General features: G+C 36.0%; 1 protein-coding gene across 4 annotated transcripts in view; it reads left to right on the top strand.

The window, feature by feature from the left end:
- Window positions 1-12,978, top strand: part of LOC122806592 (basement membrane-specific heparan sulfate proteoglycan core protein-like) — a 1,657,353-nt gene extending 1,644,375 nt beyond the window's left edge. For all 4 annotated transcript variants that reach the window (XM_044077142.1, XM_044077143.1, XM_044077144.1 and 1 more), the window contains one exon: window positions 12,557-12,978. Coding sequence is in view for 1 of the 4 variants with exons in the window: in XM_044077143.1 (XP_043933078.1) it covers window positions 12,557-12,561 (5 nt within the window). In the remaining 3 variants the exon portion in view is untranslated. The remainder of the gene's footprint in view (window positions 1-12,556) is intronic.
- The last annotated feature ends 2,019 nt before the right edge of the window (window positions 12,979-14,997 follow it).

Here is a 14,997-nt window from a genome sequence, read left to right as displayed (position 1 = left end):
CAGGACCTTTCCTGTCCACGGAAAAGAAAAGTCATCTGTCTTCCAGGCCTTCTTGCATCAAATCCTGAAACAGAATCTTGCAAGTTGATTGTTCAGACAGGAGGCAAAGGGGTCTACTGAAGAAAGTCCCTACAGATGGATCAAATCTTGGAACATCACCTGAGCTACTTTTCATTCATGAGGGTCTGTCTTGGTCCTGATCAGTGTGTCTGCCACATAATATTGCTCTGACAGAATGTAGGATGCCTGGAGAATGAGACTGTGCTGTGAAGCTACATCCCAAACTAACAAGGCTAGTCTACAAAATGGGTACAACCTGGTACCCCCTGCTTGCTGATGTACCACACAACTGTGGGATTGTCTGTAACAACTTGTAGCAGTCCTGGGGACCAGAGATAGTTCAGAGAGTTGAGAGCTTTTATTACGCCAAGCATCTATTTGATATTTATGCACCTGTGTCTGTCTTTGCTGTCTCACACACCCTGCACTTTTATCCCTCCTGAAACTGCTCCCCAAGCAAAGTCCGACGTGTCTTTGGTGACTGACTGCTTTGGAACATGGAGAAAGAAGACAAGACCTGGATTTAATGATAACTGTTGTCTCCATCAAATTATTTCTCTTCTGACAGTCCTCAGGATTGGGATTTGAAAATACAAAAAGTGTTGGTGCTGGGACCAAAGGCACTTCAGATATTGATGTCTCTTTCTCATGTGGAGTCTTGCTAGGGGTATCATGAGAATCATAGAAGCCATGAGACAGAAAATCCTGAGGTATTCCATTGCAGTGACTAAAGTTTGAGTTGACAGCCTTAGAAACAGATTTAGATATATATCATTTTTTTTTCCTGTAGAAGAACATTCCTTTGAACTGAGGTGTCTAATTGACATTCCATAAACACAATCCTGTGTGAAGGAGTCAAAAAGAGTTTTGAATGTTCTCATAGAATACCAGCTTGTGTATAAGTTCTCTCATCCAAGAGAGAGACTCCTGACATTTTGAAAAAGACTCTACAAAGATAAGTAAGCTGTCTAAATACAGACAAATGTGGATACCCTGCAGCCTGCAATGAGATGCAACTAGAGCTAGACATTCTGAACAGTCTTGGTGCAGTGGATAGTCCAAATGGTAAGATAAAATAACTGATAATGTGATCTAGACACAAACTCTTAAGAAATGTTTGAAGTCTGTATAAATAGGAAATAAGTATCTTTTAAGTCTGATGTTACCAGAAAACTTGAAAGCAGAAGAAGAGGTAACAGGTTGTGAAGTGACATCATTTTGAATTTGAGCAATATCACAAACAACTTTAAGAAAGAAAGACCCAAAACGTTCTCTAAGCATTTTCTTTCTTTGGCACTAAGGTTATCCTTCAATAAAAAAACGTTCCTCACATGGAAAGGAGGAATTAGTTCTGTCATTTCTTGCGACAGTATGTAATGAAGAACCAGTGGAAACACATGAGTCTGATCCAGAGAATGAGGAATGTCACCCGAGAAAGGAGGAATTTCCTCTCACTGCCATCTGTAACCTTTATGAATGATCTTCAGAACACATCTGTCTGAAACAATCTATTGCCAAAGAGAAAAATGGAGATTCAGACTTTCTGGAAGAAAAAAGGGACAGGGTTTGAGGGGCTCACAAGCAGGGACATTGGGAGGCATACGCAGTGTACGCATTACAGTACAAATAATGTGGATGGGGGGTAGCAACATGGCAAGTACTAGGACCCAGGAGGAACCATCTTAGCTGTATTATGAAAAAATGGTCGTATAGTGAATGAAAACATCATGATTTGAGACTGCATTGTAATTTACAATTCATCAAGTATTTTCATTTTATTATTGTTTCATCCTTATTTTGTACAGAAGGTGTTAATTGACCGATTAAGAAGTGTAAATGACCCCTGGAAGGTGGGAAAGCCACAGAACATGAAAACGACTTCCTGTTTTTCTTTTGGGGTTTTCTCTTAATCGTTAATGCAGACTAGCTACTGTAATTGGTGTAAACTTTGTAGAAGTGAAGGGGGGGGGGTGCTTGCTAAAGTTCAGAAGAGTACAGGTATGAAAGCTGGTAAGTATGTTTTCTAAACCAGCATTTAAAAAAAATCAGAAATGTATTCTCTGCTGTTGTCTGTTGGTGAATTCACTATTGCTGCTCAAATTTGTTTGTCATCATTATTTTGGATAATTGAAGTTCCATTTTTTTCTCCATCTCTACTATTCATACTTTTTAAAAGTACTTGATTTTACCTCATATTTTTGTCCTACCCCTATTTTTTAATTTTCTGTGAATAATTGAGGATTACAGTAAGTCAGTATGGTCTTACATTATAATTTCATACTTATTGTTCAGAAAATATTTATGTTAAAGCTGTTATCCTAACAACTTTTTAAAGTGAAGTACAATAATATTTTAAAATAATGTCCCAAGTTTTTCCCCTACTGTTTTTGACTTTGCCCAGAATTCTTTAGCGAAGAAGTTGAGAGGAATGCTGCTGCTTCTGCTGGCTGAATCCTTTGTTTTTGTGTCTGTGCCACATTCAGACTGTGTGCTGGGTTTAAAGTGCTTCTATCTTCACCAAATCATTATTTTAAGATTGTGGACTAGTTGCTGGATTGACCAATTTGCTCGGTGGCTACCCTTCCATTTTTTGCCTTCTCATACTCTTTGGAGCTTTAGATTGTGACAAGTTGGTCATTAGTGTTTGGAACATGTGATGTAAGATATGATGAGAAGGTATATTATGGAAAGCTAGAATATATGGGCTAGGAATTTCACAGTATAACTAGATGAAGGTTTTATAAACATGGAACGAAAAAATTAACTTACGTGGCCATTGAGATGAGAGATGTAGATGTTGGGGCATTATGTAGTGTTCAGCCCTGATATGAAATGTGCAAACATGAATAGGGTGATTGATAAAGTTTGGCCTGTGAGAGGGAAGTTGATTGCTAAGCGAAGAATAATTCTTAAATACAGAAAGGTTGTACAGTTGTTACATATTAGATTTTTAACTTTTTTTCTATAATATGTGTACACAGATGGATTTTGCTACATGCTTCTGCTATAATTAGATTGTGTAGTTTCTTTAAATCTTTGTGTCTTTTCAAATGTTAGGATGTTCAGAACTTCTGTTTATTAGAGATACATTTCCTATGCTTCTCTCTGTCACTCTCTTTTTTTTGACTGCTGTCATTCAAGCTGTTTTGAATATATTCCCTTTTGATTCTGCAGTGGAATAAATGCAGTCTTGCAGTTTTGAGTTTAGACAGCAATCTACGGGAAGGCCAGTTAGCTTAATAATACTGTGCTGCAGTTTGCCAGCCTCTATTAGCAAGGGACTTAGCTTGGAAATCATTTCTGGGTGACAACTGCTGCTAGTGGTTTTATGTGCATAAACAGTGTTTAATATATTTCCTGATTCCTGACACTGTACTGCCAATGGAGAAGTTATAATTGACCCTGTAAAATAGCAAGCCTGTGTTGTGCTTTTGGATGTTTGATTTTTTTTTTGTCTGCCCATGTTGTTTCTTTGACCATACAATTAGAATGATAACAAATGTGTACGTTGGGTATCTGCCAGTATTTTAATATATTAACAAACATTTTGTATAAACAAAACCTCTGTGTGTGTTCAGATGTGAAAATATTTATTTTGTTTTGCAATACTCTTCATGGATAGTGGGGCAACTTTGTGGAGTGGTGTGGGAAGTTATCACTAAATTTGTCTCCTAATATATTGGCTATATCCTTGAAATTAGAATGAGTAATATTATGCATGAGTCTGGTACATTGTTAGATATTATTCCTTGCTTTCCTGACACAAGTGAAGAAAGATTTGCAATTTCCTTTGGTATGCAGAGTAACCTTAAACTCAGACTCTGCTTTTCATTTTCTAGTTGTGCTCTTAATTTCCATTATGGTATGTTTCAATGTGATCTCAAGGTAAGGGAGGGAGATTTTTGTTTTTATAACTTGTCATTATGATCCTTATTTTGTTGTATAGTTTATTAATAAGGTAGTAACACCAAATACGTTTCTTCCTGAATTTATAATTGTATTTAGGGTGGATGGGTGCTGAATTTTTTACACAGCTGTTGGACTATTACTACAAATTGGAAGGGAATGTGGCACCCCTCTTAGTTGTGACCATTTTGAAGGACTATTGGGAACCTTTGTCTAGGTCTTGTACAAGCTGAAGTAGGTTTGCCCTGGAGAAGTCTCTAAAGGTGGTTTGGCAGTGGTACCACTACACCTGACACAGAAGGTGACTTATGGACAGATTTCTCTAGGGATGAAACGATGCAAAGTGGGGTACAGGTGGGAACTAGTTTGGTAATGGCCAAGTCAAGGGTCTATGAGACTTTCATCGGTAGTTTTTACAATTTGTGCCAGTGTTAGGTCTAGGGAATGCCAAGCATATCCATTTTTTAGATGTGTAGGTGCGCCACTCAATGTTTGGATGATTGTACCCTCTAACAAAAGGTGTTTGATTTGATATTTAACCAGTGAGTGGTGTTACAGTACTTTTCTCAATCACTGGGAGGCATTGGGGGATCTGTGGCTAGCAACAGAGTTAATAGTTTTTTTAATGGTGATTTAGATCTCTAGGCATTCCAAATTAAGGTCATGGATAATGTTATGTAAGGTGACAGTGTTTCTGACAAATACATATAATTTCCCACAGCTTATGTGTAGGGGCTGTGTCACACTTTATTAAAAGGCACTCATGAGTAGCAATCTGGATACAGCACAGCTGGGGTAAAGTTTAGCATATAACGTAAATGGGGAAATACTTTATGTGCTTTCCCACCTGGGTCAAATGCATGTTTGAACTAAAATGGCTGCTATTGTTTTGGTGTTTCATGCAAAAGATTAGCTTCCTGGCAGACATTTGCTGAGGGTGGAGGAGAGCAGCACTGTGATGGGGGTATGACTTGGACTTGTACGTAAGGGGGGTAGCAACATTATGATGATGAGGGTGTGGCTTAGTGGGGGCAGCAACATGGAGTTGTGAGCACAAATCTGAAAATCCTGGCTACACCCCTGCTCACAAGGTCTCTTCAGCAGTCATTCAGAGTTGGATTGTTCTCAGCTTTGGGAGGTATGAGGCTTCTTTTTGGATCCCTCCTTGCCATTTGTTCTTAAATGTCTGTTTACCTGTATTTTGTTGAGGCTGTTTATTCTGACTTTTGCCAAAACTGATGAGGAGTTACAGAATCACTGAGAAATTTTGAAAAAAAGAAGGCAGCAGAGGTCCAAAAACTAAATCTCTATCCAAAGGAGGATTTAAAATCTCATTTTTAACATTATCTGGGAGTTTTGAGAAAGCAGCCGTGCAAACCTCTTCAAAATGGTACCAGTGGCCATAGCCCTGGAAGAAATATCAAGTTATATATATATATATATATATATATATATATATATATATATATATATATATTTTTTTTTTTTAAGTAGATTTCCTCAAAAGACAAAATTGTACATAAAAAAAAAATCTCATACTTTCACAATTAGTCAGAACATACTTTAATATATAAGGCTGAAATTGACTAAGCGTTTAACAGCAGTGGGATCAATTAAAGCCATGTCTGCTTGGTCAAGTTTGGGAAAAGATTGAGGAAGTTTATACACCCTACCTACCTTTTTCAGAGGCAGACAGCTGACTATCAGGAAAATTACATGCAGTATGACACACATCCTCTAAAGCAGACAGAACAGAAGGATTGGTTGTAGGTTCTGGAAATTCCATCTGTAACAACTTGTATTTTCTGAGGGACTGAGAAACCGCAGTGTTCTACTATTGGAAACAATTATGCATTCTAGCAGTAGTCTCAGAGAAAGAGAAACCCGAAAGGGAGAATCAGAAACTGAGCTGTCTTCTTAGTATGAATAAGAAATCTGGGAAGAAAACCCTGTTATCTGTCCCTTCATCTTCCTTTTCAGATTCAGAATCTCAATCTCTTCAGGGAAAGATATATCCCTTCTTTTATCAGAAACTACTTTGCAAGAAGGATTAATAGCCTGAATTAAACCTTGAGACAGACACAGTAAACGACTTCTGTGTAAGGAAATTTGAGGAGTGTAGTTTGTTCCACAGTCAAGCCAAATATGCTGCCTTTTTCCCAGGCACCACAGGCAGCAAATGCTAATAAAAACTGCAAGTCTTTTTCACAGAAAAATACAGTGAAAAGCAATTTAAAATACTTTGCCCGCCCCCCAAGAATACAATAATCACAATTTCTCCACAAAAAAATGTGTTTCAGTTACTTTACACAACTTTTAACATGGCAGAATAAAGAGCGCTAACCTTTAAAAGTAAGATAAAGTCTTGTGACAGTCTGTTAAAACACAAAACTCCTTTAAAATAGCGTTCCCAAAGAAGAAAGTGATAAAACACAAACACTATTTAGAAAATAAAAAGCTTTCCCCAAATGGCCATTGAGATGAGAGATGTAGAGGGTGGGAGGATGGCATAAGGGTGGGAGGATGGCATAATGGTTAAGGTGTTTACCTTGTAGACACAAGGTGCAGGGTTTGATTCTCACATGGGGTAATTGGCTAGGCTTAAAATGGCCCACAAGGGCAGTTAGCCTAGTACTAACCTATGAACTATGAACCTATGTAGTGTTCAGCCCTGATATGAAATGTGCAAACATGAATAGGGTGATTGATAAAGGTTGGCCTGTGAGAGGGAAGTTGATTGCTAAGCGAAGAATAATTCGTAAATACAGAAAGGTTGTACAGTTGTTACCTATTAGATTTTTAACTTTTTTTCTATAATATGTGTACACAGATGGATTTTGCTACCTGCTTCTGCTATAATTAGATTGTGTAGTTTCTTTAAATCTTTGTGTCTTTTCAAATGTTAGGATGTTCAGAACTTCTGTTTATTAGAGATACATTTCCTATGCTTCTCTCTGTCGCTCTCTTTTTTTTGACTGCTGTCATTCAAGCTGTTTTGAATATATTCCCTTTTGATTCTGCAGTGGAATAAATGCAGTCTTGCAGTTTTGAGTTTAGACAGCAATCTACGGGAAGGCCAGTTAGCTTAATAACACTGTGCTGCAGTTTGCCAGCCTCTATTAGCAAGGGACTTAGCTTGGAAATCATTTCTGGGTGACAACTGCTACTAGTGGTTTTATGTGCATAAACAGTGTTTAATATATTTCCTGATTCTTGACACTGTACTGCCAATGGAGTAGTTATAATTGACCCTGTAAAATAGCAAGCCTGTGTTGTGCTTTTGGATGTTTGATTTTTTTTTTGTCTGCCCATGTTGTTTCTTTGACCATACAATTAGAATGATAACAAATGTGTACGTTGGGTATCTGCCAGTATTTTAATATATTAAAAAACATTTTGTATAAACAAAACCTCTGTGTGTGTTCAGATGTGAAAATATTTATTTTGTTTTTCAATACTCTTCATGGATAGTGGGGCAACTTTGTGGAGTGGTGTGGGAAGTTATCACTAAATTTGTCTCCTAATATATTGGCTATATCCTTGAAATTAGAATGAGTAATATTATACATGAGTCTGGTACATTGTTGGATATTATTCCTTGCTTTCCTGACACAAGTGAAGAAAGATTTGCAATTTCCTTTGGTATGCAGAGTAACCTTAAACTCAGACTCTGCTTTTCATTTTCTAGTTGTGCTCTTAATTTCCATTATGGTATGTTTCACTGTGGTCTCAAGGTAAGGGAGGGAGATTTTTGTTTTTATAACTTGTCATTATGATCCTTATTTTGTTGTATGGTTTATTAATAAGGTAGTAACACCAAATACGTTTCTTCCTGAATTTATAATTGTATTTAGGGTGGATGGGTGCTGAGTTTTTTGCACAGCTGTTGGACTATTACTACAAATTGGAAGGGAATGTGGCACCCCTCTTAGTTGTGACCATTTTGAAGGACTATTGGGAACCTTTGTCTAGGTCTTGTACAAGCTGAAGTAGGTTTGCCCTGGAGAAGTCTCTAAAGGTGGTTTGGCAGTGGTACCACTACACCTGACACAGAAGGTGACTTATGGACAGATTTCTCTAGGGATGAAACGATGCAAAGTGGGGCACAGGTGGGAACTAGTTTGGTAATGGCCAAGTCAAGGGTCTATGAGACTTTCATCAGTAGTTTTTACAATTTGTGCTAGTGTTAAGTCTAGGGAATGCCAAGCATATCCATTTTTTAGATGTGTAGGTGCGCCACTCAATGTTTGGATGATTGTACCCTCTAACAAAAGGTGTTTGATTTGATATTTAACCAGTGAGTGGTGTTACAGTACTTTTCTCAATCACTGGGAGGCATTGGGGGATCTGTGGCTAGCAACAGAGTTAATAGGAGTTTTTTAATGGTGATTTAGATCTCTAGGCATTACAAATTAAGGTCATGGATAATGTTATGTAAGGTGACAGTGTTTCTGACAAATACATATAATTCCCCACAGCTTATGTGTAGGGGCTGTGTCACACTTTATTAAAAGGCACTCATGAGTAGCAATCTGGATACAGCACAGCTGGGGTAAATTTTAGCATATAACGTAAATGGGGAAATACTTTATGTGCTTCCCCACCTGGGTCAAATGCATGTTTGAACTAAAATGGCTGCTATTGTTTTGGTGTTTCATGCAAAAGATTAGCTTTCTGGCAGACATTTGCTGAGGGTGGAGGAGAGCAGCACTGTGATGGGGGTATGACTTGGACTTGTACGTAAGGGGGGTAGCAACATTATGATGATGAGGGTGTGGCTTAGTGGGGGCAGGAACATGGAGTTGTGAGTACAAATCCGAAAATCCTGGCTACACCCCTGCTCACAAGGTCTCTTCAGCAGTCATTCAGACTTGGATTGTTCTCAGCTTTGGGAGGTATGAGGCTTCTTTTTGGATACCCCCTTGCCATTTGTTCTTAAATGTCTGTTTACCTGTATTTTGTTGAGGCTGTTTATTCTGACTTTTGCCAAAATTGATGAGGAGTTACAGAATCACTGAGAAATTTTGAAAAAAAGAAGGCAGCAGAGAGCCAAAAACTAAATCTCTATCCAAAGGAGGATTTAAAATCTCATTTTTAACATTATCTGGGAGTTTTGAAAAAGCAGCCGTGCAAACCTCTTCAAAATGGTACCAGTGGCCATAGCCCTGGAAGAAATATCAAGTTATATATATATATATATATATATATATATATATATATATATATATATATATATATATATATATATATGGTTCCCATTCAGTAGCCTGAAACATCATAAGCCTGAAAATCAAAATCCTGAAACCAAAAGCCTGAAAATTCAGAATCCTGAAAACTCAAAATCCTGAAAGCCCAAAATCCTGAAAGACCAAAATCCTGAAACTCAAAATCCTGAAAACACAAATAATGCTAATATGTCACTATAAAGACACTAATATCTACCAACTGACCCTGACCCTAACCCTAACCCTAAGGTCCGTCACTATCAAGACTCACCTGACCCGCAACTAACCCTAACTCACTTAAACCGCCCCTAACCCCAATATTTGTCACTATTGCATACATGCCTAACCTGCCCTAACCCTAACTCACTTAAACCGCCCCTAACCCTAACATAAAACCAACCGCACACTTACCTGACCCCAACGCATGACCTAACACCACAGGGCTAACAATAGCAAAGCCACAATGACATCAGTATGTCTATTTTGTGTTTTCAGGATTTTGAGTTTCAGGATTTTGGTCTTTCAGGATTTTGGGCTTTCAGGATTTTGAGTTTTCAGGATTCTGAATTTTCAGGCTTTTGGTTTCAGGATTTTGATTTTCAGGCTTATGATGTTTCAGGCTTCTGAATGGGAATCATATATATATATATATATATATATATATATATATATGTATGTATGCACATATGTCGATGGTCACAACAGCGAACAAGCACAATGCCGAAGCATTTCCACAAAACCCATAATGCTGAAACCTCAGAAAGCCGACAAACCATTGAAAGTTGACATTTTCAACCCACACCTACAAACAAGTGCTAACATTGGTCAAAAATGGAGTGAGATTTTTGTGATTCAGAATATCAGAGTTTGAGGTTTTGTGAAGGAGACTGTAGAAGTGGGTTAGCTATTGTGGCCATTAAAATTATGGAGGTACACCTATATATATATATATATATATATATATATATATATATATATATATATATATATATACACACACATATATATATATATATATATATATATATATATATATGTATATATATATCGATAGACAGCTATAGATATAGATATAGATATAGATATAGATATAGATATAGATATAGATATAGATATATGTGTGTGGACATAAATCAAAGCCTCTGCTGAGACACTTTTCTCTCCTTACTGCTAGCAGAGATACCACATTTTTATTATATCTGTCTCCAAGCCCATGTGCAAAACTGTGAAAAAGGAGTTGTGGATGGATGGATGGATGGATTTACAGTTATATCTATATGTTTACCCTCTTTGTTGCTATCACATTGTAGTTTAGATGCCTTTAAAGCATTAAAGCTTAAGAATAAGATGAGGATTAAAAAAGCAAAGGAAAGGAAAAGAAGTTCCGTTACAAAGAATGTAAGAAGTTAAAAAGAAAGTCCCTTTATAAAAATGTAGAAAGACAGGCTAAATTGTTTGGGTTAATAAAATAGTAGTGATGTTATTAAACCAATGAAGTGTATGAAGGTGCCATGAATCAGATGAGGGTCTCACATTTCATTTACATGTTGAAATGTAAACTTAGATGCTTGCTTTTATTGACAGAAATGCATTACTGAATTAATCTGTGAATTGTTAATGCCAGACAAACTGAATAAGCTGGGCAGCTTCTTGCCATAGGATAGAAATATATGAAATAGTTTGGTGCTAAAGAATGTGGAAGTCAAACAGGATACACTTCTATTCCTCTGTTAATTTGTAGAGTTAAAGTCATAACTCCTGAGGTATATTAAAAATGCCAGGATATCGGTGAGAACTGTAAAGGTAGTACATAATAAGCAGACAGAGAGTGGATGTTGGTACTAAATAAGATGTGCAGTTTGAGTACATTGGAAAGTGGTATCTGCTGTGGAGAAAACAGAAGTAATTTATGAAATAGGAATGTGATTACAAGATCTTTCCCAATAGGTTATAGAGATAAAGCTGCGAAACAGGTGCAGAGTAAAACAAGTAAAGTCAGCTGCAATGTAAGGACTTCGAATCACCCAGCTGGATGTGGAAACTCGGATGCAATACACCTGGGAAGTAAAATCTCCAAAAGTAACTTTGGGATTTAAGGATCATAATGCATAGGGAAAAATAATATGTAATGAAACAGAGCATTTGTTATAGGAAGGGAAAAGTAATCTGGAGTCACAAGTCATTTCTGTAACTCACCTATCTAAACCACTTTGCAATATATAACATGAAAATGCAATTTTGTGCACAATAGAAGAGTGTCTCACAAGTTTATTCATTTGTATAATGGTATAAGAAATTCCTGTGTTATTAACTGTGTTATTGTTCAGTGATGAAGGTATGCAGCAACAGTGCTTATGTGACACACTTCTTATCTACAGAAAACAGGGAACAGTAAAGCAGTGACAAATACAATTTATACATGCAATGATTGCAATTAGTGCTTCTTAAAAATACATTAAAATATGTTTCAACTGTTAAGTACTACAATGGTAAATATATAATAGAAATGTTATTTAAATAAAATGGTGATATGGGTTTGAGAGTAAAGTGTAGATGGAAATTATACATCTGCAGTTTCAATGACTGCAGACCAGGCATTTAAGGTAAGCACCCTGACCACAAATGTATATTTTAATTGTATTAAGGTAGTTGTACTTAACCAATATTCCAAAGAAAAAAGAGCACAGTATATAACCAAACAGACTCATTACGATTTTAATTTAACACTTTGAAATGTTACAATTTACAATTGTATTTATTGCATTTAATAAAGGCACACTGCTCATTTGTTACTAGTATGAAACAACTCTTTTATTTTAAGTCTCCCTGCTGCTTTACAACACTTATGTCATTATCAGCAATGCATATTTTTATTTTATTTTATTTATTTTACATTTGTTGACTGGGAGTGTCCAACTGAGCTAATGCCCTTTTTCAGCGGAGGCCCAGGGAGAAAAGTTCCAAATTATACACCCTCATTAAACAAACAATTGAAATATTAAAGTAGATAACAGGTTATATGCAACAGTTAATAATTATACAGGACTGAGAAACAAATGGAAGAGAACAGTAAAAGGAAAGGAGGTAAAATACTATTAATTATAAAAAGATTATTTGCTAGTCAAAGTAATAAGCAGTATATTACAAAAACTTAGGAAGCTTACAAGGAAAGCATAGGGTGTAAGTTGTTTAAGGAATGGATTATTTGTGTTATAGACAGTAGTTTGTAGACAGTTTGTGGTCAGGGGCATATAAACTGATTTGTTAATTGAACATGTAAATAAATACATAAATAATTAAGATAAATAATTCATACTCACATTGTATTTCTTGTGTTAAAATATGTTTCTTGCTTTATATTCCAGTTTAATACAATTTGGAATTTGACCAGTTCTTCATAATCAATTCAGTAAGTCTTACTTTATGAAGAATCGGTATTCTTGCTGACAGCCTTGAGACAACACTCATCCATACTCTACTGAAGAATGCCTGAAGATCTGCAGGAATAGCAAACTTTGCATAGAATATTACGTTTAACAAGAGTGCTTATACATAGTCTGAAACATGATATCCATACTATTTGATACAAATGTTATTTTACTAACACCAGCAGCATAAATGCTATCATAACTATGTACTATGTCTGTTCTACAGAAAACAAACTGCAAATAATTTTACTAACTACGAGAAAGTAGAAAAGCTTAAAATGTAACCATGCCTGGTAACAAACAATAGTGTGGAGGTGATGACGTGAAATATGCATTCTATTAAAAACTTTTTACCATGATGTAAGTTTAACTAGTTTTTTTATATTTTGGTAATACTTATAGTTTACTTTACTTTGGTAGTTATAAATGGTATCGTTCATGCGTTAGGAATATTGGCATATCTGTATTCTAGCTTCAATGAAACAAAGTATATTAATGCTGGCATAAAAATGGCTACTGAATTTTAGTTATTTCTGTCATTCAGCTTAAGTGCTATTTTCTGTCATTGTGTTTATTAACATTTTTGACATTATCCAGCTTTGAATTCAAAATGAATTATGTGTGTATAAGGTAATAAAATAAAATCAATTATGCAAACACATTAAGACTGCAAGTCAATTTCAACACAAGATCCATTTAAAGTTTTAAACCATTGTTGGCATTTGGAAAATTATCAGAATATAATGCATTTTGTGAATCAGCATGCAAAAGCATACTTTTATTTTAATAGTTGTAATGTGATTCTGAGTTTCCAACTCTGCCATTTTATGTGTCGCATAATGGAAACACTGCTATTTTGTATACTGGGTCTATATTACATGATTGAAGCTTTAGTTAGTCGAGTAACTAAAGCTCAATCACTAAATATTGCAAAATGCGAACAGCAGTTTCAACGTAGGGAAACAATGCCATAGTCCCAACAAAAAAAAAAATAAACACAAATCAAGAGGGGGGGCTTCTCCCCCCCCACACCCCCCTAACTAAATATACCAACTCTGAGATCACTCCACGTTTTTTACCTATCGGTCCCCAAGTGAGGAGATCAGAATGCCTAATGAACAAGAAAGGGGATGGGCAACATTACCAAGCCCAGGGCGATTCACATTATTACTAACAACAATTTTCAGAACAACAAATGGCAATGGAATGCCTGGAAGGGACGGTAATGGCTGTTAATGATAGTAATGTTGTATTTGTACAGCAAGACACAGAAAATTTTAATGTGTTACAAATGAGTGATGTAAAAGTTTCTGGTAATAGTATTATTCACTGCCAAAGAAATGGGTTTTCCATTTACAATTACAGTGCCTTAACAATAAATGATGTCTATCATGACTTATTAAGTAAAGGATTTACATTTGTTCCTGCATTTTACTTGAATTTTGTTGACTATTATATTAGTCTAAAAATGTTTACAAGGCAAATGAATTTGTCTTTATTTTTTAGGGAGCAAAATTATAGTGTGAATTATTCGAATAATGTTCTGAGTACACTCAAAAGGAAAAGCACTTTCATACCCCCGACACATAATGAAGTATTGATGTTTGAAAAACTATGCATTAATGAAGTTAGGAGAGGATTGAACAGCACTGGAAGACTCACAAATTATGACAATTTAAGTATTGAGGAAAGAAAAACATTGTTTGAGTTAGCTAATAACCATGAGGTGAGAATAATGAAGCCTGATAGGGGGGGGGGTATTTATCATGGCTCATTTTAATTATGTTGCTAAAATGCATTAAATTTTAAGTGATACACTTACATACCAGACTGCATCACTCAATGAAATGCATATAGCTTATTATAAGATTGATTTTTTTATGTTAGATGCACTTTTTCAAGGGTAAATAAATGAAGGAGAATTTGACTTTTTGAATGTAGAACACCCGGTGACACTGGTGTTGTTTGGGATCCCCAGGGTGCACAAATGCATAGAGAGCCCCCATTTTAGGCCCATTGTAGTGGCCAAGGACTTGAAAATGGAACCTTTAGCATCATTTGTGGACAAGGAAATACAGGGGATCATTTTGGGTGTGGATCATATAATTAAGGACTCTTGGAATTGTCTAGAACGTTTGAGGGACATTAATGAAACCTTTACAGGGTCCTTTTTCACCACTGATACTATTAATTTGTTTTCAATTATCCCACATGTGGAAGGACTGGAGTATTTCAGAGAGAGTTTAAATAAACATGGTAGGTTGGAAGGAAGAAATGTTAACCTATTAGTTATTCTAATGGAGTTAATTTTAAGAAATAACTTATTGACGTTTGAAAGGGAAATTTTTCGGCAAATGTCAGGTGTGGCTATGGGGGCA

This window comes from Protopterus annectens, chromosome 7.part0 (assembly GCF_019279795.1).
Source record: "Protopterus annectens isolate FY-2018-M chromosome 7.part0, PAN1.0, whole genome shotgun sequence".
NCBI lineage: Eukaryota > Metazoa > Chordata > Ceratodontiformes > Protopteridae > Protopterus > Protopterus annectens.
Note: the sequence above shows the minus strand (reverse complement) of the source record. Positions and strands in the feature narration are given on the sequence as shown.